The sequence below is a fragment of the Sus scrofa genome, chromosome 16, assembly GCF_054392235.1.
Source record: "Sus scrofa isolate SSC_HxYL_T2T_F1_AM1 chromosome 16, Sscrofa_HxYL_maternal_Yorkshire_Landrace_v2.0, whole genome shotgun sequence".
Classification (NCBI taxonomy): domain Eukaryota; kingdom Metazoa; phylum Chordata; class Mammalia; order Artiodactyla; family Suidae; genus Sus; species Sus scrofa.
In genome coordinates, this window is record NC_139398.1 from 74,957,190 (window position 1) to 74,983,413 (window position 26,224).

The 26,224-nt window shown below is 44.5% G+C and overlaps 1 protein-coding gene across 4 annotated transcripts in view; it reads left to right on the plus strand.

The window, feature by feature from the left end:
* The window catches only part of ATP10B (ATPase phospholipid transporting 10B (putative)), a 348,489-nt gene that overhangs the window by 250,047 nt on the left and 72,218 nt on the right, over window positions 1-26,224 (plus strand). For all 4 annotated transcript variants that reach the window (XM_085001864.1, XM_021076903.2, XM_021076902.2 and 1 more), the window contains 6 exons: window positions 3,610-3,695; window positions 9,263-9,369; window positions 13,079-13,210; window positions 16,856-16,983; window positions 19,431-19,683; window positions 20,798-21,036. In XM_085001864.1, the coding sequence (XP_084857990.1) occupies window positions 3,610-3,695; window positions 9,263-9,369; window positions 13,079-13,210; window positions 16,856-16,983; window positions 19,431-19,683; window positions 20,798-21,036 (945 nt within the window). The remainder of the gene's footprint in view (window positions 1-3,609; window positions 3,696-9,262; window positions 9,370-13,078; window positions 13,211-16,855; window positions 16,984-19,430; window positions 19,684-20,797; window positions 21,037-26,224) is intronic.

Sequence of the window (26,224 nt, forward strand, 5' to 3'; positions counted from 1 at the left end):
TGTGGACTACACTTATTGTATCAGATACTTTAGTCATAAGAAGTGGAAAAGGAGCATAGTAAAGGAAATAGGGCCAAAAGGATAATTTCAAATGATAATCTTTCCTTTGTGCATCAAAATAGCACTGTGGTTTAAGAAAGCTGACTGTGTGCCACCAGAAGTCCTGAGGTTAAAGCCTCTCTTCTGCTTTGCTTGCTCTGTGTCATTGGGAAAGTTTATTGAGTCTCACTAAGCCTTAGTTTCATCATTTGTAAAATAGGGATAGTAAGAGTATCTATCTGATGGAGATACTGTGTTCATTAAAGGGAATAGCATGTGTAAAATGTTCTTTTTTAGTTGTTCTTGACACTTTATAACCATGCAGTAAGTGCTGTGTGATAATGATAATGATGATGAAAGGAGAAAGAGGAATAAATGTATTGGTGATGATAATGATGACTGGTTTGGGATTCCAATGACAGGAATTGCAGTGCTGGCTCTGTTATTTACAAACCATAAGACAATTGCTTTACTGAATCTGCATTTGCACTTCTTCCGAACCTCTTAAGGTTACTGTGAGAACTTAATGATAGGTGCCTGGCAACGTTTGTATTCAAGATAGGGAAGTCTGGCCTGAAGAACTGCAGACACACAAGCTCTCCTCCCTGGAAAGAGTTTCTCTTTTCCAGCACCCTGCTGGCTCCCCAGGGCTTCCTGCCTATTAGTGAGACTTTCCTCAAGGACTATGCCTTAGATAAAAGGCTGGATCCAAAAGAAAAGTCAGTGGGCTTCATCCACAAGCTAAGAAAAGCTCTGGGGTACTGAGTCAGAAGTGAATCAGAAACTCCCGAATGAGGTTAAGAAAGAAAAAAATATTAAGGACACTGGCAAATCTGTGGGGCTTTGGCAATTCCAACCCACCCCCACCCCCTGCCACTTTTGTCCTTGGATTCTCCTAGAGGCTCCTTGAGCCATGAGCCCCTCTCCACAGCCCAACTCAGGGAGGGAAGGCAGGAGTCCAGCGGACGGAGAGCTAGAAAGGGCAAAGTCACCTCTCTGTGAAGAGAGGGAGACAGACAGAGCACCCAAGACCAGTGCCCAGAAGAATAAAAGAACAAGGGACACTTCCGGATGAAGGTCATTGTGATACCCCACTGAGCGATGAGAGAGAGAGAGAGAGAAACTTCACCACTTTACCGCTTCAGGGACCCTCAGGATATGTACTGAACAGATGACAGCGACTCACTGCAGCAGGATCATTAGCCCTCAGACCCTACCGCCACTCGTGTCTTCAGTGGGGGTGGATTTAGAAAGCTGGCAGGGAGCCAAGTGGGATGGATCGGAAGGGGAGTGCACGGCTTCATCAGAGCTGTGAAAGCAGCTGACAAATTACCGTGTGATTTGTCATCATCTCAGAACCCGGCAAGTGTTTTGTCCCTGAAAGAATCAATACTTGGAGGGGGAAAAGGGGCTGTATTTTTAGAAACTCTTGGATGGGTAATTTATTTCAAGTGAGTAGAAAGTTTATTTATGTTGGCGTCCCCACAGAACCAACGGACAGTATATTTACATGAAGCCAGAAAATGCTATCATTTCTTCTAATCAATTTACCTCTTGGAACAGCTGTACCTTAAAGCTTTTGGTGATAAATTCACTCCTTGCGCTAAAAGCTCCACCCAGGGAAGCATTTCCAGTACCACCTTGAGCACTGCTTTCTTCTGTAGGCATAGCACATTATGCCCTTTCACAGCTTTTCCACGTGGATTCTCTCTTCCCTGGCACAAATGAGAGGGAGGGGGAAGATGATGTTAGTCCCATTCTACAGATGAGAAAACTGAGGCTCAGGAGTTGAATGTACTCTTAACCAGTGTGGGGTAGAATTGGGGTGGGGAGGAAGTGGGATAGATGGGGGAATTTGGGGCTGGTAGATGCAAACTATTAGATTTAGAATGGATAAGCAATGAGGTCTCACTGTACAGCACAGGGAACTATATCCAGTCTCCTGAGATATAACATGATGGAAGATAATATGAGAAAAAGAATGTATATGTAGGTATGACTGGGTTACTATGCTATAGAGCAAAAATTGATACAAAACTATAAATCAATTCTATTCTCATATATTTCTTTTATATATATCTCGTGTGTGTGTGTGTGTGTGTGTGTGTGTGTATAATGTATAAAAGAAAGCAGGATCTAGTTGTGTTTTCCCCTAGTTGTATCCCCCGACCCCCCAGCACTGTACTCAATGATACGGTACCACTGATATACTTAATGAAAGAGAAACAGTAAAAAACAAGAATGTGTTTAAAATGCTTTGCTACAAGACTTCCCGGGGGCAATGCGCTGTGCAAGTAACAGAGGGTGCGAAGTCAGACTTGGGTTCAAATCCCAGTCCTGGTATGACCACGGCAGCCTCCTTAACCATTCTGAGTCACCATTTTTCCATCCCTAAAGAGGGGAATAATCAAAGTACGTACTTCATAGAACAATTGTAAACTTGAAAATAAATAATATTCATCACAGCATCTGGAAGGAATAAGAATCCAGTAAATGCTACTTATTTTGCTTTATTAGCTACTGTTTTCACAACATTTTTGCAACAGTAAAACAACTAAAACAATGTCAATATTCTGTAGTAAAATTATTAAATGAAATATGGTGGTATTCATGCAGTAGGTTTCTTTCTAGCTGTTAAAAAGCATGTAGACAAATTTAACAACATGTAAGAACATTCAAGAAACCTCATTTTTGAAATTCATAAATGTGTGTGTGTGTCCATACATACATAATTGTGGTGTAGGTATATGTATATATTTTTAAAACCCTGGGAGTACTATGTGCGCAAGAATATTAACTGTGGCTAGCTCTCCGTGGTGTGATTTATAATCTCTGCTTTTTGATCACCTATTTCTGCGCTGCCTAACGTGTCAGCTACATGTGATAGGTAGCTATTTAACTTTAATTAAGATTAAATTAAAATTTTTTGTCTTTTTAGCACCACACCTGCGGCATATGGAGGTTCCCAGGCTAGGGGTCAAATCAGAGCTGTTGCCACTGGCCACAACCACAGCCACAGCCATACCAGATCTGAGCCGTGCCTGTGACCTACACTATAGCTCACAGCAACGCTGGATTCTTAACCCACTGAGCAAGGTCACGAACCTGCGTCCTCATGGATGCCAGTTAGATTTGTTTCTGCTGAGCCACAGTAGGAACTCCAAAATTAAATAAAATTTAAATATCAGTTCCTCAGTCATACTACCATATAGCAATAGCCACATGCACTGAGCAGCTTCAATGTTAGACAGTGCCGTTGTGGCACATTCCCATCGTTGCAATAAGTGCTGTGGGCTGCGTGAGTCTGGAAACTGAAACCCAGACCTGCCCAGCACAGTGGACAGGGCAGGGCTCTTCCTTTGCCTCAAATCCAACTTTTCATCTGCATCTACTTTCTCCTCCTTGATGAGGATTTAACTTTTTCTTCTAACACATTTCAGAACATCGCTGTGTGACAAAGCGGGGATTACCTTATTTGAAATGGTTCTAAGAGTGATTAGCTCTCCCAATGATCCTATTAGAATGAGATCCCTCTCACTTAATAACCTCACAGCATCCCCTTTCTCACAGGAGTTGCACTTCCAGCCGGAACATTTCCACAACACCATCGTGTGTGAGAAGCCCAACAATCACCTCAACAGATTTAAGGGCTATATGTAAGTATCTTCTGCCTGTAAATACTCCCTCTATGGCTAGAACACATTTTTTTCTTGAATGAAATGGCCAAACACATCAGCATCTGGGTCCTCTGGAAGTTTATTTCTTTTTTATCATAAAGAAGGGCTGGAAAGACCTAACTAAACTGGGAAAACTTTTCTATTCTTTGTTTGCTGAAGTGACTATTCATTACCTCCCAGGGTTAAATTCACTAATAGGTTTTTCAGAACTCTGGTGAAGCAGCATCAAAATCATGACTACACTCTGATTCAAGGGAGGCAGGTATGATTGAACTTCGATCAGTTTCTGAAAGAGCCCGTATTGCATTATAGGTAAGAATGGGGACTCTGGGGGGTGACAGACCTGGGTTTGAAACCAGGCTCTCTCTCTTACAAGCTGTATGACCTTAAGTAAATTAATTAACCTCTCTGGGCCTTGTTTTCTACATCTGTAAAATATTATAGTATCTACATCATGGGATTTTTTTTTTCTAAGAATGGGTCATATGCAAAGCCTGAAGCACAGAAACTGGCACAGAGTAAATAGTTAATGGAGGAGTTCCTATTGTGGCTCACCAGAAACAAATCTGACTGGTATCCACGGAGATGCAGGTTCAATCCCTGGCCTCACTCAGTGGGTTGGGGATCCAGCATTGTCATGAGCTGTGGCTTGGGTCACAGTCACAGCTTGGATCTGGTGTTGCTGTGGCTGTGGTATAGGCCAGAAACTACAGCTCAGATTTGATTCCTAGCCTGGGAACCGCCATATGCCAAAGGTTCAGCCCTAAAAAAGACCAAAAAAAAAAAAAATTTGTTAATGGGGCCACTGCTGTTGCAATTATGGTTCTTGTTGTTCCTTACTTTCAGTTCAGCCTGAGATCTTTACTGTAACTCTGCTCCTACATCTGACTACTGGTCTTACTGCAAAAAAGACCAAAAGAAGAGCAATGGTAACAGCTATGAATGAAGGCCTTCATTCAGGGCTTTAACAGTTTTAGAGTACTGTCAGAGAACATCATCTCATTTAATCTGCAAAACAAGCCAGGGAATTGAGAATTATGATTCCCATTGTTCAGATGGGAGATCTGATGATAAGACTTCTCACAATTTACCCAAAGGCTCACAGTAGCTACACAATAAAACCAGAACTCATATCCGGGTCTTTTCACTCCATCCCCAGGGTGTTTTCCATTGTCTGCACACAGAGCTCAGATAAGTTACAGCGACTTCTCTACCAATCAGGCCATAACGAGGCTTAAGAAGGCTTCTTGGGGGAGTTTTCACTGTGGCTCAGTAGATTAAGACCTGACATAGTCTCTGTGAGGATGAGTATTCGATCCCTGGCCTCACTCAGTGGATAAAGGATCCAGTGTTGATGCATGCTGTGGTGTAGGTCACAGATGTGGCTCGGATCCAGCATTGATATAGGCCTGCACCTGCAGCTCTGATCCAACCCCTAGCCTGGGAACTTCCATATGTTGAAGATGCAACCTTAAAAAGAAAAAAGAAAAGAAAAGAAGAAGGCGGCTTCTTGGGAGGCAGATATCATTGTTTTCTCTCCACCCATATTTTCTTTGGCCGTGTAGGATGTCTTGAGGAACAAGATAAGAGGGGAAAATGTAAGAACAATACAAGAAAAAGAGCTGCTTTTCAATGCAAATTACTTTCAAAAGCCCAGAGAGAGCAGATGGAGACAAGTGGAGAAGGGCACAGCTCCTGGGGGACATGAAGATTCTTTGCAGGCACCTGGCCAGGTAGAGGTTCCACCTGCCCAGGCAGGGAGCCCACCCTTCATGCCTAGTTGTGTGGATTGGGTTCATTCCAAGTCACCCAGGCCTTGAGCCATTCTCCTTCCTCTTACAAGAACAGCCTCACTGCTATTTTTATCTGTGACCCTTTCTCCCCACTAGAGCTCAGGCCAGCAGCTGGCCTTTCTCAACTTCAGCCAGGGCTCTGTTTCCCCCCTCCCCCATCTGGCATAGAACTTGCCCAGTTCCATTCAACCCTCAGCACCTCTCTTCCTAGTTGCTGCCCCTAGATACATCTTCCCCGCTTGCCCAGCCCTCATAGGTGAGCCCTGAAAGTCTGATTGGTCAGCCCAGGAGCCAACACATGGGATGATGGCAAACTTTCTTCTTTGGTCCTTCCAAGGACCTATTGTTCTATGCCAAGGCCCAGCATCCACAGATGGTCTGTACTCTCTTCCTGAGCAAACCAACAGGTCTGATTTCTCTAGGTTCCTGGAAGCTTCTTGAAGTCTCCTTGATTTAGGAGTCCTCCTGGGGCTGCCCAGATGGTTAGAAAATGAGCAGCTTTTAAGGCTCTAAAGATTAAGGATGTCAGACTTGAAAATGCAACCTTTGGAAATTCCTCTGTGGGGCAGCAGGCTAAGGATCCGACGTCACCGCAGCTGTGGTGCAGGTCACAACTGCAGTGTGGATTCAATCCCTGGCCTGGGAACTTCCACATGCCATGGGTGCAGCCAAAAAAAAAAGTCTCAGTCTCTCTCAGTCCAGTAATAGTTTTTTTAAAAAAGAAAGAAAATGCAAGTTTTAAACATTTCGATTTCTACGGTTTTGATTTCAGTGGTTTTCAAACCCCTCATCCCCCTCTCTATCAGAGGACCTTGACAATGTCTGGACACACATTTTGTGGTCACAGCTGGGGAGGGATGCTGCTGGCATCCTAGTAGGTAGAGACCAGGAAGGCTGCTCAACATCCCACAAGGCACAGAATAGTTCCCACACCAAAGGATAATCCCAAATGTTGTTAGAGTCAAGGTGGAGAAATACTGCTGAGTCAGTTAAATAAAGTGTCCCTCTAAATGGAGTGCTGAATAGGAGAGCTATGAGATAGCCAATCCCTTTCTTCCATCCATTGTGAAAGGAACATTACAACCAGGAGAAAAAGAGTCTGTCATATGTTGTCATATCAGAGCATCATAAAAAATGCTTTTTAAGCTACTAGCTACTGAGGGTGAATCATTCAAGATTCTATCCCAGTATCGTATCCATAGCCAGCTCCTTCCTTGATAAGGAGAAGCAGGTCTTCGACTTCAGTCATTTTTGGACCACCCTTATGATTTGCATCATATTTATACAACATCTATATTTTCCAAATTTTTTTTTACTTTTTTTTTTTTTTTTCCATTTGGCCACCCCAAGGTACATGGAGTTCCCAGGCTGGGGATCAGATTGAAGCCACAATTGTAACCGACACCACAGTTGTGGCAATGCCAGATCCTTAACCTACTGTGCCAGGCCAGGGATCAAATCCAAGTCCCAGCATTCCAGAGATGCTGCCAATCTCTTTGCACTGTTGTGAGAACGCCTCAATTTTTTTTCTTTTTAGGGCTGTACCTATGGCATATGGAAGTTTCCAGGCTAGTGGTGAAATCACAGCTGCAACTGCCAGCCACAGCCACAGCCCACGCCAAATCCAAGCCACATCTGCGACCTACCCCACAGTTCACAGCAATATTGGATCCTTAACCTAATGAGGCAAGGCCAGGAATCGAACCCCACATCCTCATGGATATTAGTCAGATTTGTAACCCACTGAGCCACAATGGGAACTCCCCAGAATTTTTAATTTGCTTACTTTTTTTTCTCAGTTTATTTCTAAAGGAAAATTTATGTCACTGACACTATGGGCCACCAGTACAACTGCCATGTATAGATTTCCATAGATTTATAGCTGTTTTACTTTCCATTTATAAATATTATATGAGTACAAGTTTTTTATTTGAAATTTTATAGACACTATCATTAATATAGTATTATTGTAGTCATATTAATTTCAATTTAATTTTTATTTTATATTGAGATATAGTTGATTTACAATGTTGCATTTTTTTCAGGTGACATTTTATTTTAACTACAGATTACTACTTGCCAAAGCCCCCTCTGTGTTGAAAAGTTAGATAAATAAGTGCCAGAAAAGGGTTTACAAAATACTAAGACATTTCCTTGTTAGATACAGAAGAATTGCAAATGGAAAGACTGACTGGCTATAGTTAAGGGGGAACTATTTGGATAAACCATGATGTAGTGAAAACCGCAGGAGCATTGGTGTCTGGGGCCTGGGTTCCAAGTCCTGGGATGTCCCATGTACCAGGTGTATGGTCTTGAAAAAATCTCTCACCCTCTCTGTACTTCATTTTTCTCATGAGTAAAGATGATCCCCCTGCAAACTTCCTAGAGCCAAAGGGAGTCAAATAAAATAATGTAAGTAAGTGTAATTTATAAACACCATAAAAAATTATTATTGAAGAAAAAAATTATCATTAAAGGCCTATTGAGTGACGGTATAGCACTCTGTAGCCAGACGTCCTGGGTTTGAATCCCCTTTCTCCTACTAGCCCTATGAACTTGCCTCGGTTTCCTTATCTATAAAATGGGTTTGAGAAGGTCCTGTTGTGGCTCAGCAGGTTAAGAACACGACATAGTATCTGTGAGGATGCGATTTCAATCCCTGGCCTTGCTCAGTGGGTTCAGGATGTGGTGTTGCCATGAGCTGCGGCATAGGTGTGGATGTGGCTCAGATCTGACATTTCTGTGGCTGTGGTACAGGCTGGCAGCTGCAGCTCCAATTCGACCCCTAGCCTGGAAACTCCCATATGCCTCAGGTACGGCCCTAAAAAAAAGAACAAAAAAATGGTTTGACACTTGACCTCTCTTACAAGAGTGTCAAGACCATTAACTGAGTTAATACATGGAAAACACTTATAACTAGACCTAGAGAAATGAAATATTGAAGAACTAGAAGGAGAAAAATCCCAAAGGGTTCATATCATTCTTTTTCTGTTCTCCCTGGTGTTGTGGGGAAGTTATATTTAAACTTTCTGGAAACCCCAAAGGGAAGGTATCAGGATAGAATTAGGGCTGGGCGCCGAATAATCACTGGTATGGGTTGACTCAGACGTTTTGGTGTGACGTGGAAAGTTGCGAGTCTTCCTGAAACTAGAGAAAAGGAAAAACTCTAGTATCTCCCCTTTAAGAAGCTGCCTGCCAGGATGGTGCAGGAGGGCCACAGACCCATCTGCTATGAGGTCTGTTTATTTCACAAGGGATGGGGCAGGAGGAGGAGGGCACAGGAGAGAAGCTGAGAGAGGGACGTGGTTCAAAACAGGAAGCCCTGGGGCTGCCCTATCTTAACGCCTGGTGAGATGAGAGGCAGAAGTGCCCTTGTCTGCTATGGACTCAGATGTTTAGCTGTGGGTTAGACCAAGAAGCTGGGGGGAGTGAGTGTGTGAACACACCTAAAGGTAACACAGCATCCATCCTTGGAGGGCCAGAAACCAGTTCCCCCACATTCTACCCCAGAACCATTCTGAGGCTTGTGCAGCAGAGTTCTGCCTTTTCAGTGAGTAAATGATGACATTCTTAGGAATAGGCAATTCCCTTCTAATGCTCCAGCCCCAAAGATGTCCTGGAGCCATGAAGAGTTACACTTGAACATGAGGATTACATTCTGAGTTAATATCACTCTTCTAACTCTCTGACACTAACCAGTGACAATGTGGAGGGGCTGTCAAACTGTTACTCCCTGTCCTTGCTCATCCCCAGGGAACATCCTGATCAGACCAGGACCGGCTTTGGTAACGAGAGTCTTCTGCTTCGAGGCTGCACCATCAGAAACACCGAAGTGGCTATTGGCATCGTCATCTATGCAGGTCTTTATCCCTGGACAGCTTCTTGGATCTCTGTCCTTTATCCTGCCTCTTCCAAATCCATCTTCAGTCAGTGGGAGTTCACATCAGATCTCAGGGGCAGAGTCATGTGATTTCCCATTGCTCAGCTAAGCAAACTGAGGCTGGGATCATGCAGCTCATTTGGTCCACAGGAGACCTAATTCAGTTCCCAGTTAATTTCACTCATCTGTACAGGACAGGGAGGGGGACTCACACTCATACACCTCTAATGGCTTTATGACACTCACCAGAGGCAAGATAAAGAATATCTTCTTGTACTTGAGGAACAACCTCAACAAATTTAGCAGCTTTGTCTTGTGTACCTCAGTGTCCTCACCTGTACAATGGGAAGAATATTTGTATCTTCCCCACTGAGCATTCACAAGGGTCCAGTGACCCAACACATGGAAGGTACCCAGCACTACTTGTAGAAAGTGAGGGTGCAGTGGGTTTTAGTTGCTGTTTTGTTGTTATGTTGTTATTATCTTTACTCATTTTGTGGCTCCCCATATGGTAGTCTGTTTCTCCTCTGCACTTAGACTTTGCTTTCCAGTGGAGGAAAAAAAAAAAGGTGACAGCAACATTTCTCATAATGAAAGCTAAAGTATTGGAAGTGGGGCTGGGACTGCTGTATCCCCAGCACCTGGCATGCCAGTGTGCTCATTACAAATCTATTGTTGCAGAGTTCCCATCATGGCTCAGTGGAAACAAATCTGACTAGCATCCATGAGGTCACAGGTTCGGTCCCTCACCTCACTCAGTGGGTTAAGGATCCATGGTTGCCGTAAGCTCTGGTACAGGTCACAGACAAAGCTTGACTCCTACACTGCTGTGGTTGTAGTGCAGGCCGGCAGCTGTAGCTCTGATTGGACTCCCTAGCCTGGGAACCTCCATATGCCACAGATGTGGCCCTAAAAATGCAAAAGATGAAAAAAAAAGAAAAAAAATCTGTTGTTATATGAATAACTGGAGGTTTGTTGTATAGAGAAAACACAGTCTCCCTGGAGTGTCTGCCTTCCCTGGAAGACTCCAGAACACGTTTCTCTGCATCTTCCATTCACCTTTTAATATTTCGTTTGCTTGTCCTTTTGTTTGATTTGATGTGTTTTAGTCTGAGTAGAAGCCTACTTTTGTTAGACCTAGAAGAGCATTTAAACATTAATCTACCCCAAGATTCCCTTTTGGGGACTATGAAAGAAAAACAGAGGTTTTAAAAATAACGTCGCAATCCAGCAGACTTTCCCTAGTTTGAGGAAGAGATGTCACGTTAGTCGGTGCGGGTCTTTAGTAATGAAGTTCAATGCCGACTGTAGACTTACTAAAGGTGAACCCTTCCACAATCCCTGCCCCACCACAAACCCACACAGGCATGGAGTTTGCTTCTCCACTGGATCAGAAACAAAGTTCTGAGTGGGTGATGGGAGTGGTCTGTGAGGGGCAGATGGAGAGAGAGTTAATCATGGCTCTGCGGAGCCAGGCTGCCTTAGGCTGAACCACTCTCTGGCTGCAGGTCCCTGAACAAGTCGGTTAAGCTTTCAACACAAGAGGCACCTCATAGGGTTATAAGGTTCAAATGATGTAATGCGTGAGAAGGGTTTAACACAATGTCTGGCACACGTTAGAGTCTTAAAAAAGTGAGCAAAAATGGTACTCATTTTTAATATTATTATCTAGAGCAGGAGTTCTTGACCTTGGCACTATTGACATTTATTCCAGATTGTTCTTTGTGATAGGGGAGCTGTCTTATAGGATGTTTAGCAGCATCCCTTGCATCTGCCCACTAGATGCCATTATCGCCACCTCCTCAAAGGTGATAACGCAAAATTTCTCAAGACTTTGCCAAATGTCCCCTGGGGAGTAAAGTCCCCTGGGTGAGAATGAGTGGTTGTGGAGCTATCTTCTCTGCCTTGATAATACAGATGGACAATGAGAATATAGCGGTATAGGTATATTCTCTGCCTTGATAATGCAGATGGACAAAATAGAAGCACCTCACAGTTAAAGACCCAAAAATGCCAAGCTGAATTTTGCAGAAGTGATTGAGTGCAGAGGTATATGCTCCTCACAGCAAACATTTATGGAGCGCCTCTGTGTACCAGGAATGAATTTAACTGCTTTGTGTTTATCAGTTCAATCCCCATCCCCAAACCCACAACCATTATTTCTCATTTTGCAGATGAGGAATTGAGGTGCAAAAGGATGAATTCCCTCAAGGTCACATGTCTCCCGAGATTAATTCCCTATAATACAAGGTTGTGTATCTGCAGAGTTAAGCTCTGTCTGACACTAGAGCCCACAAGCTCTCCACTATACCACACTGTCTCCTCCTAGAGCCCAAATTTTGCCAGAAGAACAGAGGGATCTCAGGAGGTGAGGAGCAGATGGATGAAGGGGGTGGTCCCAGGACCCCTTGTATGGGGTGAGCTGGGCAGGCTGGAGGGCCATGGCTGTGAAATTTCCCCCAAAATTGCAAGGAGTTGAGTCTAACTTCAGAAGCCTCGCATGTGTTCACTCCTACAGTCTTGTTGCCGCTTGAAATCTACAAGACAACCAGCAAAACAGCATTAAACCACTCACTACTAGAGTTGATATATTAGTTTTCTTTAATTTTGCACAGAGAATACTCAACTCGTATCTTTTAATTTGACTGCTGAGGGGTACAGCGTGGTAATTAAAATTTAATAGCCCCAAGGGAGAGGCTTATCTAAATGTACAGGCTCAGTATGACTGTCAGCTCTTAGCTGGTGGCTTGGGTACCAGGTTAGTGGAAGAAGAAATAGACTGGGAACCAGAATCCTGGGTTCGCCAGCAGCTCTGATGTTCGTTTATTCCCTCAGTGGGTAGGTCCCTTCTATGCTTTGGACCTGGGTTTCTTCAACTCACAAAAGGGGTGACAAGATGAGACCCAATAGTTTTTACATTTTATTGTCCTTTTCTTGAATAAAATTTAATGCAGAATTCCAAGATAGGATAGGAGCTGCCCAGAGCTCATGCTGGGGTGGAGGTCTTTGGCCCCTACCACTCTTGTACAAGCAATGCCAATGCTTTGAGTGACATGAAGGTAACTGCCCTCAAGTATAGTCCTGCCACAGGACTGTTCCCCAGCCTAAAACCCTTTTCCCCCAACTCTTCTCTCTCCCTTCAGCTCTCCCTTACATGTCACCTCCTCTGAGAAGGCTTCCTGGACCATGCTCTCTATAATCATCTCTCATTTATCAGCCCCTTATTAATTGGTACTACATGGGACTTATTACTAACTGTATGTTATTTACTTGTTTCCATGTGTATTTTCACCAGCATGTGAGTCATCTGTCTTACCACTGCATCCCACCACTAGCCCATAAGCACCTTTGTTCAAATTAGAAAAAGATGGCCCAAGACAGTTTACTGGCACTTACCAGGCACATGTCCTACTAGACTTGCCTGTTACAAATCCATGACAACTACAAAACGAGGGCTTCTTCTAGAGTTGTGCAGTCCACAGCCTGTGCACAGTGGCTCTGTCCATGCCCACCACTGTCCAGCAGGTAGGGGATGGATCCATAAAAACCCACTAACAAAAGGTATGAGGCCTCTAGCTGTCCTCGGGACCTCAGAGTCAGATAGGAGAATGAAGTCTCTCCTTTGCTGAATTTGCCTGTGAGCAGAGCCAGAGGCAAACAAGGGCTGACGATCTTGTTTTCCCTCAAAGGCCATGAGACCAAAGCCATGCTGAACAACAGCGGCCCGCGGTACAAACGCAGCAAGATCGAGCGGCGCATGAACACAGACGTCTTCTTCTGCATCGGGATCCTCTTCCTCATGTGCCTCATTGGGGCTGTAGGTAAGAAATATTCTGGAAAGAATGACCCCACAGTACTTTCTGTTTCTGGGGGTGACTTGCTCCAACTCCAAGCCTCAGTTTCCTCATCTACAAAATGGAGTTCTTTTAAATAAAATCTATTCTGTGCTTTAAGAGGTGCCAGTGAAGTAAAAATGCAGGTGAAAATCTCCTGAAAGTAGTATGTGCTCTAACTCTTAGGAAGAGCTTCTCTCACGTATCTGTCTAAGCCATACGACCTAAACCCAGGCACCCCCTTATCCTGAGGGGGGATAACAAGATGAATCCATCACAGGACTGGTCCTCGGAGAGCTTACATTCTGGCAGGAAGAAGCCCAACCCAAGAACAGAATCACTAACACCATCCACTTCACTCAGGGAGGGTTGCACACCAGTCCTGGATCCGTTTTCTAGTGCTGCTGTAGAAAGTTAACACAAACCCAGGGGTTTAAAACAATACTAGTCGATTCTGTTATAGCTTTGGCATTCAGAAGTCCAAAATAAATTTCCCTGGGTTAAGACCAAGGTGTCCTCAGGACTGGCTCCTTCTGGAGACTCTGAGGAGAGAGTCGGGTCCTTTGTCTTTTTCACTTTCTCCCTTGAGTTACCTTCCTCCATCTTCAAGGCACTTTATTCCAGTTGCCACTCACATTTCCTTCTCCTTGTCTGTGGGAGAAACGCCCTCTGCCTCCCTTTCGTAAAGATGCTCCCTTTTGTAATTCCACCACCGAGGCCAGCTGGAAATCCCAGGCTCCTCTTCCCCATCTCAAGATCCTTTGTCGAATCTGCAAAGTCCCTTTTGCTGTCTATGGTAGCATAGTCACAGGGTCAGGGATGGAAACCTGAACACCTTGGGGGGGAGGGCATTATTCAGCCCATGACAGGCATTAATGGAGCATCAAGGAAGGACGTCTTGCTGGAGCTGATTCCCAGATGCAGGAGGTGTTTACTGAGGGAGGGAGGGGGCAAGGTTAGGGTGCAGCAGGCAGCTGTGAAAGGAAGGAGCTGTCACTCTAGCCCCAGAGACAGCCACGAGAAAAGGACGGCAGCAGAAAGGAGAAGTGTTTTAAGCAGAGGAACGTTTGGCTGTTTGTGTGGCAAGAGCAAGGCTAAGAATGGAGACCTGATGAGACCCAGGCTGTGACCGAGTGTGGAGAGCTGCAGACGGTTTAGACTGGAGTCATCAGAGACATTTAAGTCCACCCCCGAGAGGAAGGCAGAGAGGGACCCTCACTCTTACCCACACTCCCTCTCCATGGCTTAACACCAAGGATGTTTTCAGGACCCTAAAGGAGACCCCAAAGAAGCAGGAAGGATCAAGAGGGAAAACTCATATGCTGAGTCCAAAACCCCGGCTGACACCACACCAGGGAGCAGCCGTGGCCTTTGCTCTTTACCTGCTTTTGTCAGAAATCAGTCCCATCACTGTTTTCAAAAGACAGTGTCTGAAACCCCAAGATCTTCCTAGGACACCCAGAGATTGCAGTGTCACCACAGTGAGGAAGGTGGGGTTTAGTTTCATACGTGGCCTGGAGTTTTTAATTAATCTCCTTCTCAGGTGTGTCCACTGGCACACAAGTGAGGGGCTCATTCCTGGAAGGGCAGCACCTGCAGGGGAGGGAATCAGGCAAACAAAAGCAACCATTGGTTTTCCGTGCCACCTCTGCCCCCAAGACACTGCAGAACTGTTGGCTCTGCTTCCAGACGGGTTTTTCAGGGAACATCAGACCTGGCAAGAACACTGGAGATCATCTCACTGTGTCTCCAGAGAAAGGCAGTTAATGATTAAAAGATCACACAGTGACAGAAGGTACAGGCAAACCATGTTCAGCCCGGTAGATTGCCCAAAATAATGAATAGATTGAGAAAGTAATGGGGAGGGGCAGCAGGCTATTCTGTCTGGAAAGAACAACTCATACAGAATGGCAGGCCTCTGCTCTGCTGGCACCTAATTAAAGCACAGCCCCTGCAGGAGGCAAAAACTCTGGAATGAGCGCCATTCCAGGGTTATTTATCAAACATTTACTTTAATTATGTAAGGATGGTGTTTCTTTTTTATTTGCTCATCATGTCCTTCCCAGGCCTTTGTAATCACCCAGTCCCTGCCTGGGCTCCAGAACCCCTCCAGGCCTCCTCCTCCAGGCAGCCTTCTCTGGCTTCTCTGGAAGCCAGTGACCCTGGCTCTGTGCCATACATTGGACTCTTTCTTTTTTTTTTAATGATTTTTATTTTTTACATTATGTTTGGTTTACAGTGTTGTGTCAGTTTTCTACCATACAGCAAAGTGACCCAGTCACACATATATACATACATTCTTTTTCTCACATTATCCTCCATAATGTTCCACACAAGTGGCTAGATATAGTTCCCTGTGCTACACAGCAGGATCTCATTGCTTATCCACTCCAAATGCAACAGTTTGCATCTATTAACCCCAGACTCCCAGTCCCTCCCATTCTCTCCTCCTCCCCCTTTGCAACCACAAGTCTGTTCTCCAAGTCCATGAGTTTTTTTCTGTGGAAAGGTTCATTGGTGCCATGTATTAGATTCCAGATATAAGTGATATCATGTGGTATTCATACATCGGGCTCTTAACCTTATGTCTGTAAGTCTTTCTTCTGCCATGTATGGTGGTATTTGGCCCAACTCCTGGGCACTGAAGTATCTTAGAAGCAGAGCATCATCCCCTCTGGCATTTATTCTCTGAAGCTCCTACTCTGGTACCAAGAGCATTTTACATGTTAGGTTATTCTGTCTCACAATAACCCCATGGAAAATGTGTTACTACTAATTACTAAGAAGGTACAGACAAATCATAATCAGCTTGGTAGACTGCCCAAAATAATCAATAGATTGTGAAAGTAATGGGGAGGGGCAGGATTCTACTCTCTCTGAGAAGGAGGTGAGCATGCCAGATCCAGAGACCTTGGTATCAGGTGCCAGGACCACTTATCAGTCCTCGCCCCATAAGGAAACTGAGGGTTCAGTCTGTGTCTGGTGCTGTTGCTATGGGATTTTAGAGTGTTCCAGGATTTAACATGGCACCCTTCATGCTATGTGGGACTTGTAGCTTAACATCTGACTCCCTGACTTAGTAGGGAACTCCTCAAGGACAAGAGCTAGGACCAACTCCTTCTTGAATTAATAAATTTGGGATAAAAGAGACAGGGAAGAGTAGGTAAACAGATATATGGATGGATGGATAGATGATCAAATGGATAGTTGACTGGATGGGTGTGTGGGTGTGTACATGGGGGAAAAAGAGGGTCTAGGGTACAGGTTTGTTGAGACTTCCCAGCCATGTACTGTCTACTACACAACCGAAAAAAAACAAAACATTTCCTGCCCCTTTGTCTGTTTCCAACCCCTATGTAACAGGACTACCAAAAAATATCAGAAATCCCCATGCTAGTCTCCTCTGGGAGGACGGACTTAATGCCCATCAAGAGATTGAAATGTAGGGAAGATGAAGGGCCCTTTAATAGCTAAATGAACCCATATACACCACCCTGATGTTATGTAGAAAAAAGGATGGGCTCCTCTAAAACACACTCCCTTCCAGGAACGGGTTAAGGAAGGGCTGATGGAGTTGACCAATTTAGGGTTGAGTGGAGATTTTGCCTTATGCCTGGCTTTGCCTCCTCTCAGGTCACAGCCTCTGGAATGGGACCTTTGCAGAACACCCTCCCTTCGATGTGCCGGATGCCAATGGCCACTTCCCTCCCCTTGCCCTCGGGGGCTTCTACATGTTCCTCACCATGATCATCCTGCTCCAGGTAGGTCCTCCCTGACTCGGGGCTCAGGCAGACCTGTGGCCAATACCCGTACGACTTTGCAGAAGAAAGAAGAATCAGTGCTGGCCCCAAGAAAGAACCAACTGGACTGAGACGGGGAAATATTTATTGCTTTCTCATGGGTCTTTGAAAATATTCATATCTGAAATAATATCAGGACCAGCCCTGCCTTTTGGAAGGGACTTTGGCCTCAGGTAATAACAGGAAAATATTTATCAGGCTTTTCTATTTAAAAGTAAGATTACAGCAGTGATCTATGTGTGCCTGTCTCTTTGCCAGACATAAAACAGGTAAACCCTAGTGACCTGGGCATAACACAAGATAACAGTGCAGCACAGAGAACTACAGAGAACCTCCAGCCTCAGCCATTAAGTGAAAGAAACAATAGGTTTGAGTTTTTGAACCTGAGAGCTTGAGATGGAAAAAGGCAGAACTAGGCCTATATAGGAGAAAAAAAACAAAAACACAGAGCACCCGTGAGAGGGGTAAGAAAGGCACATACTGTAAGTAAACACCTGCAAAATGCAAAAAGGTATAAAGAGACATAAAAAAATCTTCAGGGTCTACAAAAAATTACAATCTATGAAGCAATAAGGGAAGCTGTAGTTTTGTTTTTTTAAAAAAAAAAAACCATCTATGTTTGAGTTCTCACAGTATTTGAGGGTGTTTCATTGTCCTCTTACTGCTGAAAACTTTTTAATCACTAGTTCATTGGTTCATTTAGCAGAGTAATCCTTTTTTTTTTTTTTTTTTTTTTTGCCTTTTTTTAGGGCCGCACCTGAGGCATCTGGAAGTTCCCAGGCTAGGGGTTGAATCGCAGCCACAGCAACTTGGGACCTGAGCCGCATCTGTGACCTATACCACAGTTCAGGAAAACTTGGGATCCTAAACCCACTGAGCCAGGCCAGGGATCCAACCCACGTCCTCTTGGATGCTAGTCAGATTCATTTCCACTGAGCCACAACTGGAACTCCAACAGTAATAGCAATCCTTTTTAAATGTGAGGCAGGCCACGCCCGCCTCTTCACTGAACCTTCTGATGGTTTCACATCCAAAGTGAAATACAAAGTTCTGACTGAGACCAACAAGGCCTTAGGTCATCTGGACCCTGACTCCCTCCTAGACCCCATCCCTGTGTGTTGCCTCCCGCCGACTCTGACCACCCCTGAACCCCCACCCGCCCCACCCCCACCCCCCACCGACCAATACCCAGCCTGCCCTGCCCTGCCTGGATGCTCCTTCTCCACAGATAACCTCCTGCTCACGCCCTCATTTCTCCAGGTCTCTGCACAAAGGTCATGGTTTGCGAGAGTCCTTCCCAGCCTTCACCCTCGCTCCTCTTTTCTTTATTCTTTCTCATGAGACTCACCACCCACTTATATATATTTCTTTGTTATTGGAATACGAGGTCATCAATCCCAGAGATTTTGTTCTTCTCCTTGCCATGTGCAGGACCTAGAAGAGCAAATAACATGCAGCAAGCACTCAATAGATACAGTGGGCAGTGATCAATAATCCATCTGAATAGAAAACATACTCATGGTTACCAAAGCAGAAAGGATGGAGGGAGGGTTAAATTAGGAGTTTGGGATTAGCAGAGACAAACTATTATATATAAAACAGGTAATCTTGGAGTTCCCTGGTAACCTAGTGGTTAAGGCCTTGGCATTGTCCCTGCTGTGGCTTGTGTTTGATTCCAGACCTGGGAACTTCCACATGCCACAGGCCACAGCCAAAAATAAAAATAAAATAGGTAAACAACAAGATTCCATTGTATAGCACAGGGAACTATATTTAATATCTTGTAATAACCTGTAATGGAAAAGAATATATACACAGAAAACTAAATCACTTAGCCGTGGCACCCAACACAACATTATAAATTAACTATACTTTTACAAGAATGGATCTGACTCCCTCCCCCTCCTCCTTGGCAACCACACTGGGTCACCATGCTGTACAGCAGAAAATAGGCAGAACACTGTAAACCAGCTATAATGGAAAAAAATAATAATCATTATACAAAAAAATTAAAAATAAAAATAAAAAAATAAAAAGAATGTATCTAAACACCTGTCAAAATGGGCAGCAATCCTTAGTGGCATAGAGATCTATGGGCAGAAGGAGACTCTGGACAGAAGCAACTAGAGCTCCCTACCGCTTCCCACTCAGTGAGTAAACAACCAGTGGCAAGTGCCTACCCCCACTGGACATCCCTAGTTGAAGCAAGTGTGTCTTTTTTTCAGATTCCCCTAAAAATCCGAAGGGAGGCGTGAAGTCACTGATCTTTAATTTCTCAGAGGAAGTCCATCTCGTGAGCTGACCTGAGCTTTCCATGAAGTGCCTTTGCTACCCCCTACCTCCAGTGAAGGTCCTGAGATGGGGGACCAGCCGGGTCTCTGACCTGGTGGCACTCGATCTCCCCACAGGTGCTGATCCCCATCTCCCTGTATGTGTCCATTGAGCTGGTGAAGCTCGGGCAAGTCTTCTTCCTGCACAACGACCTTGACCTGTATGATGAGGAGACTGATATGTCCATTCAGTGTCGAGCCCTCAACATCACTGAAGACTTGGGCCAGATCCAGCACATCTTCTCCGACAAGACGGGGACGCTGACCGAGAACAAGATGGTGTTCCGGCGTTGTACCATCATGGGCCGCGAGTATTCTCACCAAGAAAATGGTACGGGGGCTTCTGCAGCCCCCATCCTTCTTCTAAAGGGGTCACCCCTGCTCTCCTAAGAGAATGGTGATAGAAGCCTTTAGCCCGGCTTCCCGCAGAGCCTGGGGCTCTGTGGAAAATAGCTTCCTGTATCCCTGTGGTTTCCTTGTCACAGTTCAGTGCTCTTCTTGTCACATGTAAACTTTCATTTGCTCACAGAGGCTATCAGCGATCTCCGGTGTGGTTGCCCTCCGATGGGTCGATCTTTGTCTGGTGCCATTTACACAGAGGATTTAAACCTGTCAGGAATGAACTGGGGACAGGTCCAAATTATGTGACAGTCATGCAGCCAAAGTTTAAGAATGTCTTGGGTCAGCATGCCTGACAGGACAGGCCTCGGTGCAGGCCATGTTCAGATGGCATACACCCAGGACATGCCCTCCTTGCTAGCTGAGCTCTTGGATTTTCACTGGCACAAAGGTTTGACTTAGGAAATGTGACTGTAAAATGCCTGGGCTGTTGTCTTGCATGCACTGCAGGTGGCCTAGAATGCTGACCTGATCCCATCAACTCCCTCTCTGCAACACACAACCCTCTCCCCCTCCCTCCCTCCCTCCCTCTCTCTCTCCCCTCTCTTCCTACCTAGGAGAAGAAACTCTGAAGAGCAGCATTCACTCTTTTGAATGGGAGGCATGGAGAAAGAAAAGAGGGATATTATAGGCAGTCCAATCGCATTTACATGAGTGCTTCTAATCTCTTTGTACTGATCACAACATCTACCATAACTGGTACTTAGAGTATGTTAATCACTTTAATACAGTATATCTTTAAATCTTCAAAACAACCCTATGACTTAGGTAATTTTTATAACCCTAAATTGAGGAAATAGAGGCATGGGTTGTGCAAAGCTCAAAGTCACATAGGTTGGCAGTCATAGAACTAGGATTTGAACCTGTGCCCCTGAGTTGCACCCCTCTTCCTCCAGTCAGGGTGGCCAGCTGCCTGTTGTCCAGAGCAGCACAGTGCCTTTACTCCATGTTCTTACCCCATGCTCCACCCCAAAGTCTGGCATCTCCCCAGCTGTGATGTGGCCAAGGTCTATGACTGGTGCAATAACACAGTTCCTTTCTTTCAGCCAAGCGACTAGAGACCCCGAAGGAGCTGGACTCTGATAGTGAAGAGTGGACCCAATACCGGTGCCTGTCCTTCCCAGCCCGATGGGACAAAGGCCCAGGAACAATGAGGGGCCAAGGAGGGGCCCAGCCTCTGAGGAGGAGCCAGAGTGCCCGGGTACCCATCCAGGGCCACTCGCGGCAGAGGTCTGTGGGGCGCTGTGAAAGCTCACAGCCCCCAGTGGCCTTCAGCAGCTCCATAGTAAGTCCCTGCCTTTTCCTCTTTGAATTGCAAATGGGCTCTCCTGGGGAGGAAAAGGGGAAGGATCTGGGGTGTGAAAGAAATAAGATTCTAAACCCTCAAGAGCACTCTAATGGCAGCCCTTGGTCTTGTAAGTAACCTACATGGGCTTGTTGGGCATATACAATTCATGTCCATTTCAGATGTTCAGTGTTTCAAAATTGGGAGATTTCTAAAAAATTCTCCCCGTGAAGCCAGCATTTCCTTGGGGCAGTAGTTGGTTTGAATGAAGAAGGGGTGCTCCTCAGCCTGGGCATGCAGTGCTCAGTCCAACTCAGACCCCACCTCTTCTCTCTTTATTCCCCTCCTGAGCCAAGGGCCAGCAGTATGTTGATTATGCACGTGTTTCCAAAATACATTTAAGGGGAAAGAGAAGTATCTGACATGTCCATGTTTCTAAAAAATGAGGCTGTAAGGCTTATAGGATTCAAGAAAAAACAGGAGAATATATTTATGGGGATAATCAAAGAGTCTCAAATTGTTATGAAGCAAAGAACATCTCTGCCCAAATGACCCAGGCCCCCTCATTCCCTTAAGATAACTGCCCCTATGACGTTCAACTTTGAAACTTTGGGGTTTTCTGCATGTGGTCCCTTCACATTTGATCCACTGGGATGGTTATCACTAAACCTTCAGGTAGTAGGTGAAGAAATTGAGTTCCTTCCCCAAGATTACAGTGCATTTCCCGGAAGTCAGGACCAAACTAGGGCATTCTGACTCCTGTCCCATTTCCAGTTCCCTCTGCACCATGCGCTTCCTCTAGACAACACATCATCTGGAATCATTTGCACTTACAGAAAAGGCCCCAGGGAGCCCCAGTTATCTTAAATAAGACATAACTAACAGAAAGACCAAATGTGCTATTACCCCATTATTAGAAAATTAGATTTTTCAAAATGATCCTTTCTGTGAATTTCTTTCCAGTCTTTTATTTACCACATTAATACACACACACACATACACACACTCAACATATATTTAACACTTCTGTAGTCATGGCACACATAAATTATAGCTGCTGGGTTTTTTTAGTCATATATCAAAAGCATATTCCACACTGCTACCTGGTATACACTACCCAGGACTGCGTTTTCTGACTGTGATAAGAAATGCTTTGAGGGAGTTCCCACTGTGGCTCAGCAAGTTAAGGACACAACATTGTCTCTGTGAGGATGTGGGTTTGATCCCTGGTCTCCCTCAGTGGGTTAAGGATCCAGCGTTGCCACAAGCTGTGGTGTAGGTCACAGTGGCAGCTCCAATTTCACCCCTAGCCTGGGAACTTCCATGTGCCCCAGGTGCAGCCATTAAGCAAAAAAGAGGAAGAAGAAGAAGAAATTATATGAGTCTATATGTTCTGGATTGTTGTTTATTTAACTTTGAGTGAAAACAAAGCTAACTCTATTATTATCGTGCATAGAAACGCAACATGAACAAGGATAAAACCATGACAATATGTTAAGATATACGATGCTCATAAACTTACAAGAAAAATCATCCATAGATACCTTTGGGGAGGTTTTGAGTTTCATTTTTCTTTTCTATTTTCCCAAGTGAAGTTACAATAGGACATGCATATGGTCAAGTCTTTCTCTAATTTAATCCTTTTCCCTCTGAATGGAATGCACTTCCCCCCAGCTCTTTACCTAAATATTTGGACAATGAATGCAGTGCATTCTGTGAATTCTCACTGGGTCTTGCACTACCAGTGTTTTTTGGAGTCTTCCAGTTCAGATACCACATGTATCTTGTGTATCTGAGAATGTCTCCCCAGGACATCAGGAGAAAAATGAAGCTTTCCTGTGTAGATCTCAGCCAGAACCCACAGATACATTGCCTCCTGTTCAGCCTGACTTTTCGCGGCAGCCCAGAAAAACTGCAGCCCTGAGTCAGTCAGTATAACTTTTATTCAGGGCCCTTCACTGATCCTCATGGAAGAGGACACATTAGCATGTGAGCTGTCTCAGGTCCTGGATGTCACTGTTCTGCCCTGGCTGACACATTCAATCTAGTTCTAGGGAGTTCCCGTTGTGGTTCAGCAGTTACGAATCCAACTAGGAACCATGAGGCTGTGGGTTTGATCCCTGGCCTCACTCAGTGGGTTAAGGATCTGGCATTGCCGTGAGCTGTGGTGTAGGTCGAAGACACAGGTCAGATCCCGTGTTGCCATGGCTGTGGTGTAGGCCAGCAGCTATAGCTCCAAATCGATCCCTAGCCTGGGAACGTCCATGTGCTGTGAGCAAGGGCCTAAAAAGAAAAGAAAAAAAAAAAAAGAAGTCTAGTTCTAATTAATTCATTCTGGAACAATAAGGAGATTGACACAGAGTAAGACTCAATTCTTGTTACCTGGGCAAGTAAGGATGGTGGTCTGTTCTCTTTATGAACTGCCACATATGCCCTTCTGCAGTCTGAGTGACAATCTGGGGTTGAAAGGACAATAGCTTCCCAGCAATCTGTTAGAGAGGGCTGTGGGCCAAGGATCAAGAAGTGTCGGCTCTGGTTTCAGCTCTGTTGCTGGCCTCCGGGGTAGCCTTAAGCAACATGTTAAACCTCTTTCTATCCCTGTTTCATCACCTGACCATACTCTGCTTACAACTCTTACCAGGTGTTCTAAAAGTCAAATACCATATCTGTGAGTCTGTCTCTGTTTTGTAGATAGGTTCTTTTGTGTCATATTTTAGATTCCACATGTAAGTGATACCAGAAGGAATTTGTCTTTCTCTTTTTTATTTTGTCTTTCTCTTTTTGACTCAGTTCTAGAACAGAATAGACGATAACATGAGAAAAAGAATGCATATATGCATAAGTCTGGTAACTATGCTGTACAGCAGAAATTGGTACCATACTGTAAAATCAACTATAATTTTAAAATATAAATTAAAAAAACAAAAGGAATAAGCAGTAACAACTAAAAAGTATTTTTTTAAAAAAAGTCAAATAACAGGATGCTTGTGCTGACCTGCCAGCTATGAATTAGACGCATTCAGGTTCATGTCCATTCCACCATGTATTAGCTCTGTGATTTTGGTCAGCTCACTGCGCTAGAAGCCTCAATGCTCTCATCTTTAAAAAAGGATTATTATTGGAGTTCCTGTCATTGTGCAATGGTTAATGAATCCGACTAAGAACCATGAGGTTGTGGGTTCGATCCCTGGCCTTGCTCAGTGGGTTAAGGATCTGGCGTTGCCATGAGCTGCGGTGTAGTTCGCAGAGGCGGCTCGGATCCCGCGTTGCTCTGGCTCTGGTATAGGCTGGTGGCTACAGCTCCAATGGACCCCTGGCCTGGTAACCTCCATATGCCACGGTAGCAGCTCAAGAAAAGGCAAAAAGCCAAAAAAAAAAAAAAAAGGATTATTTTTATGCAAAATGGGTTGATTTCGAGGATTTACTTCTTAAACGCATGTGTTCCAGACAGATGGATGACTCATAGAAGTTTTAACTTTCTTAAGGAAAGTTGGCTTCCTTGGACAAAGGTTCACATAACTGATGATGGCAGGGAAGGTGAGGGAAATGAGAGTTTTTATAAAATATAATGTTAAGCCTTCTCCCCTGCGATTCTGGGGTATTTGGTCTAGGGTGGGGCCTGGTTATTTATATTTTTATTTCTGATGATTCTAGTGAGCAACCAAGATTGAGAATTCTTTAAGCATACCATCCTCCCACTTGGAAATAATCTTTGGCTCAAATGGGCACTTTCTACAACTGAGGAGGCATTGGCTGAAGGGGGTGATTTTTGTTGCCTTAAAGGGCTCTAACACTAACCTGTCAAATATCTGTGGCTGGAGTGGCAGATCCTTGAATCAGTCCATCTGCAGCAGCCCCAGTTGGATCTCCTGGCTTCCACCCCCACCCACTCTGGGCAGGCCCTCTGTGTGTCTCCTCTTCCACTCATCCATCTGGCATCCACTCTGGTCGGATAATCCCACGGCACCACCAGTGCTTCACCTTCCCCATCTAAAACCTGCTTCTGAAACCCCAGGGACTCCAGGCATGGCAGAGCACCGAAGCTGAAGCCAAAGAAGCCTGTGGTTGTCTTCCTTGGCCCTTTGCTCTAAACCAGAAATAAAATGAGCACCAGCAATAATAACCGCCACCACAAAAGCTGCCTTTTTTTTCCTTTACTACAAAAAACAAGGAAGCATTGGTTATTGTTGCCTAATTGGCTGCTATAAAATCTGTGGCTTTAGGATGTGGTAATATACTTAGGAAAGTAGTGAGTTCTGAGCCAGCATTTAATAGTCCTAGCAGATGGAAAATGAAATGCCTTTTTTCCCCTGATCTGTAAACAGCCAGTATTGGAGTAGAGCATCTTCGTTTAGAAGTACCATTTGCAAAGTGTTTTCCAGAATCATCAGACCAAAGACTATCTTTCTAATCATAAAGTTTGCATGAGGGCCTCTTCGGCTCCAAACCACACCTCCTCTCCCTTCATGGGTGCAGGCCCTCCCATCTGTCCTGAATGTATTAGAGATGTAAAGGGGGTGTCTTTGGCCCCCTACCTTCTTTCCTGAAAGTTGGTTTTCCTTTGTTTCTTAGGAAGATAACTGGCCACACTTTGTAGTCTGCTTAGAGTCGACAGGGACAGCCCACATGCACACACTCCCACGACGGGGTTAGATAAGAGCCCTGATTTAACTAGTCAATCACACAGAATCTTTTTGGAAGTGATATGACCACAGAGAGCAAGAAAGAGATGAAGCCTATCTCAGCTTTGCTTCCCTTCGCTCCCAGGGTTTCAAAGAGGGGCACACAGACTGGTGACCATGTTCACAAGAACAAGGTCTTGTAATACCTGGGAAACGCCCTTTATTCTTTTTATAATTTTTTTATTGCAGTATAGTTGATTTATAATGTGTTAGTTTCCGGTATACAGCAAAGTGATTCAGTTATGTGTATGTGTGTGTATTCTTTTTCATATTCTTTTCCATTATGGTTTATTACAGGAAATTGAATATAGTTCCCTGTGCTACATATTAGGACCTTGTTGTTTAGCTATTTTATATATAGTAGTTTGCATTTGCTAATCACAAACTCCTAATTTTTCCCCACCCCACCCCCTTTCCCCTTTGGTAAATTTAAATTTGTTTTTGATGTCTGTGAATCTGTTTCTTTTTCATAAATAAGATCATTTTGTATCATATTTTAGATTAAG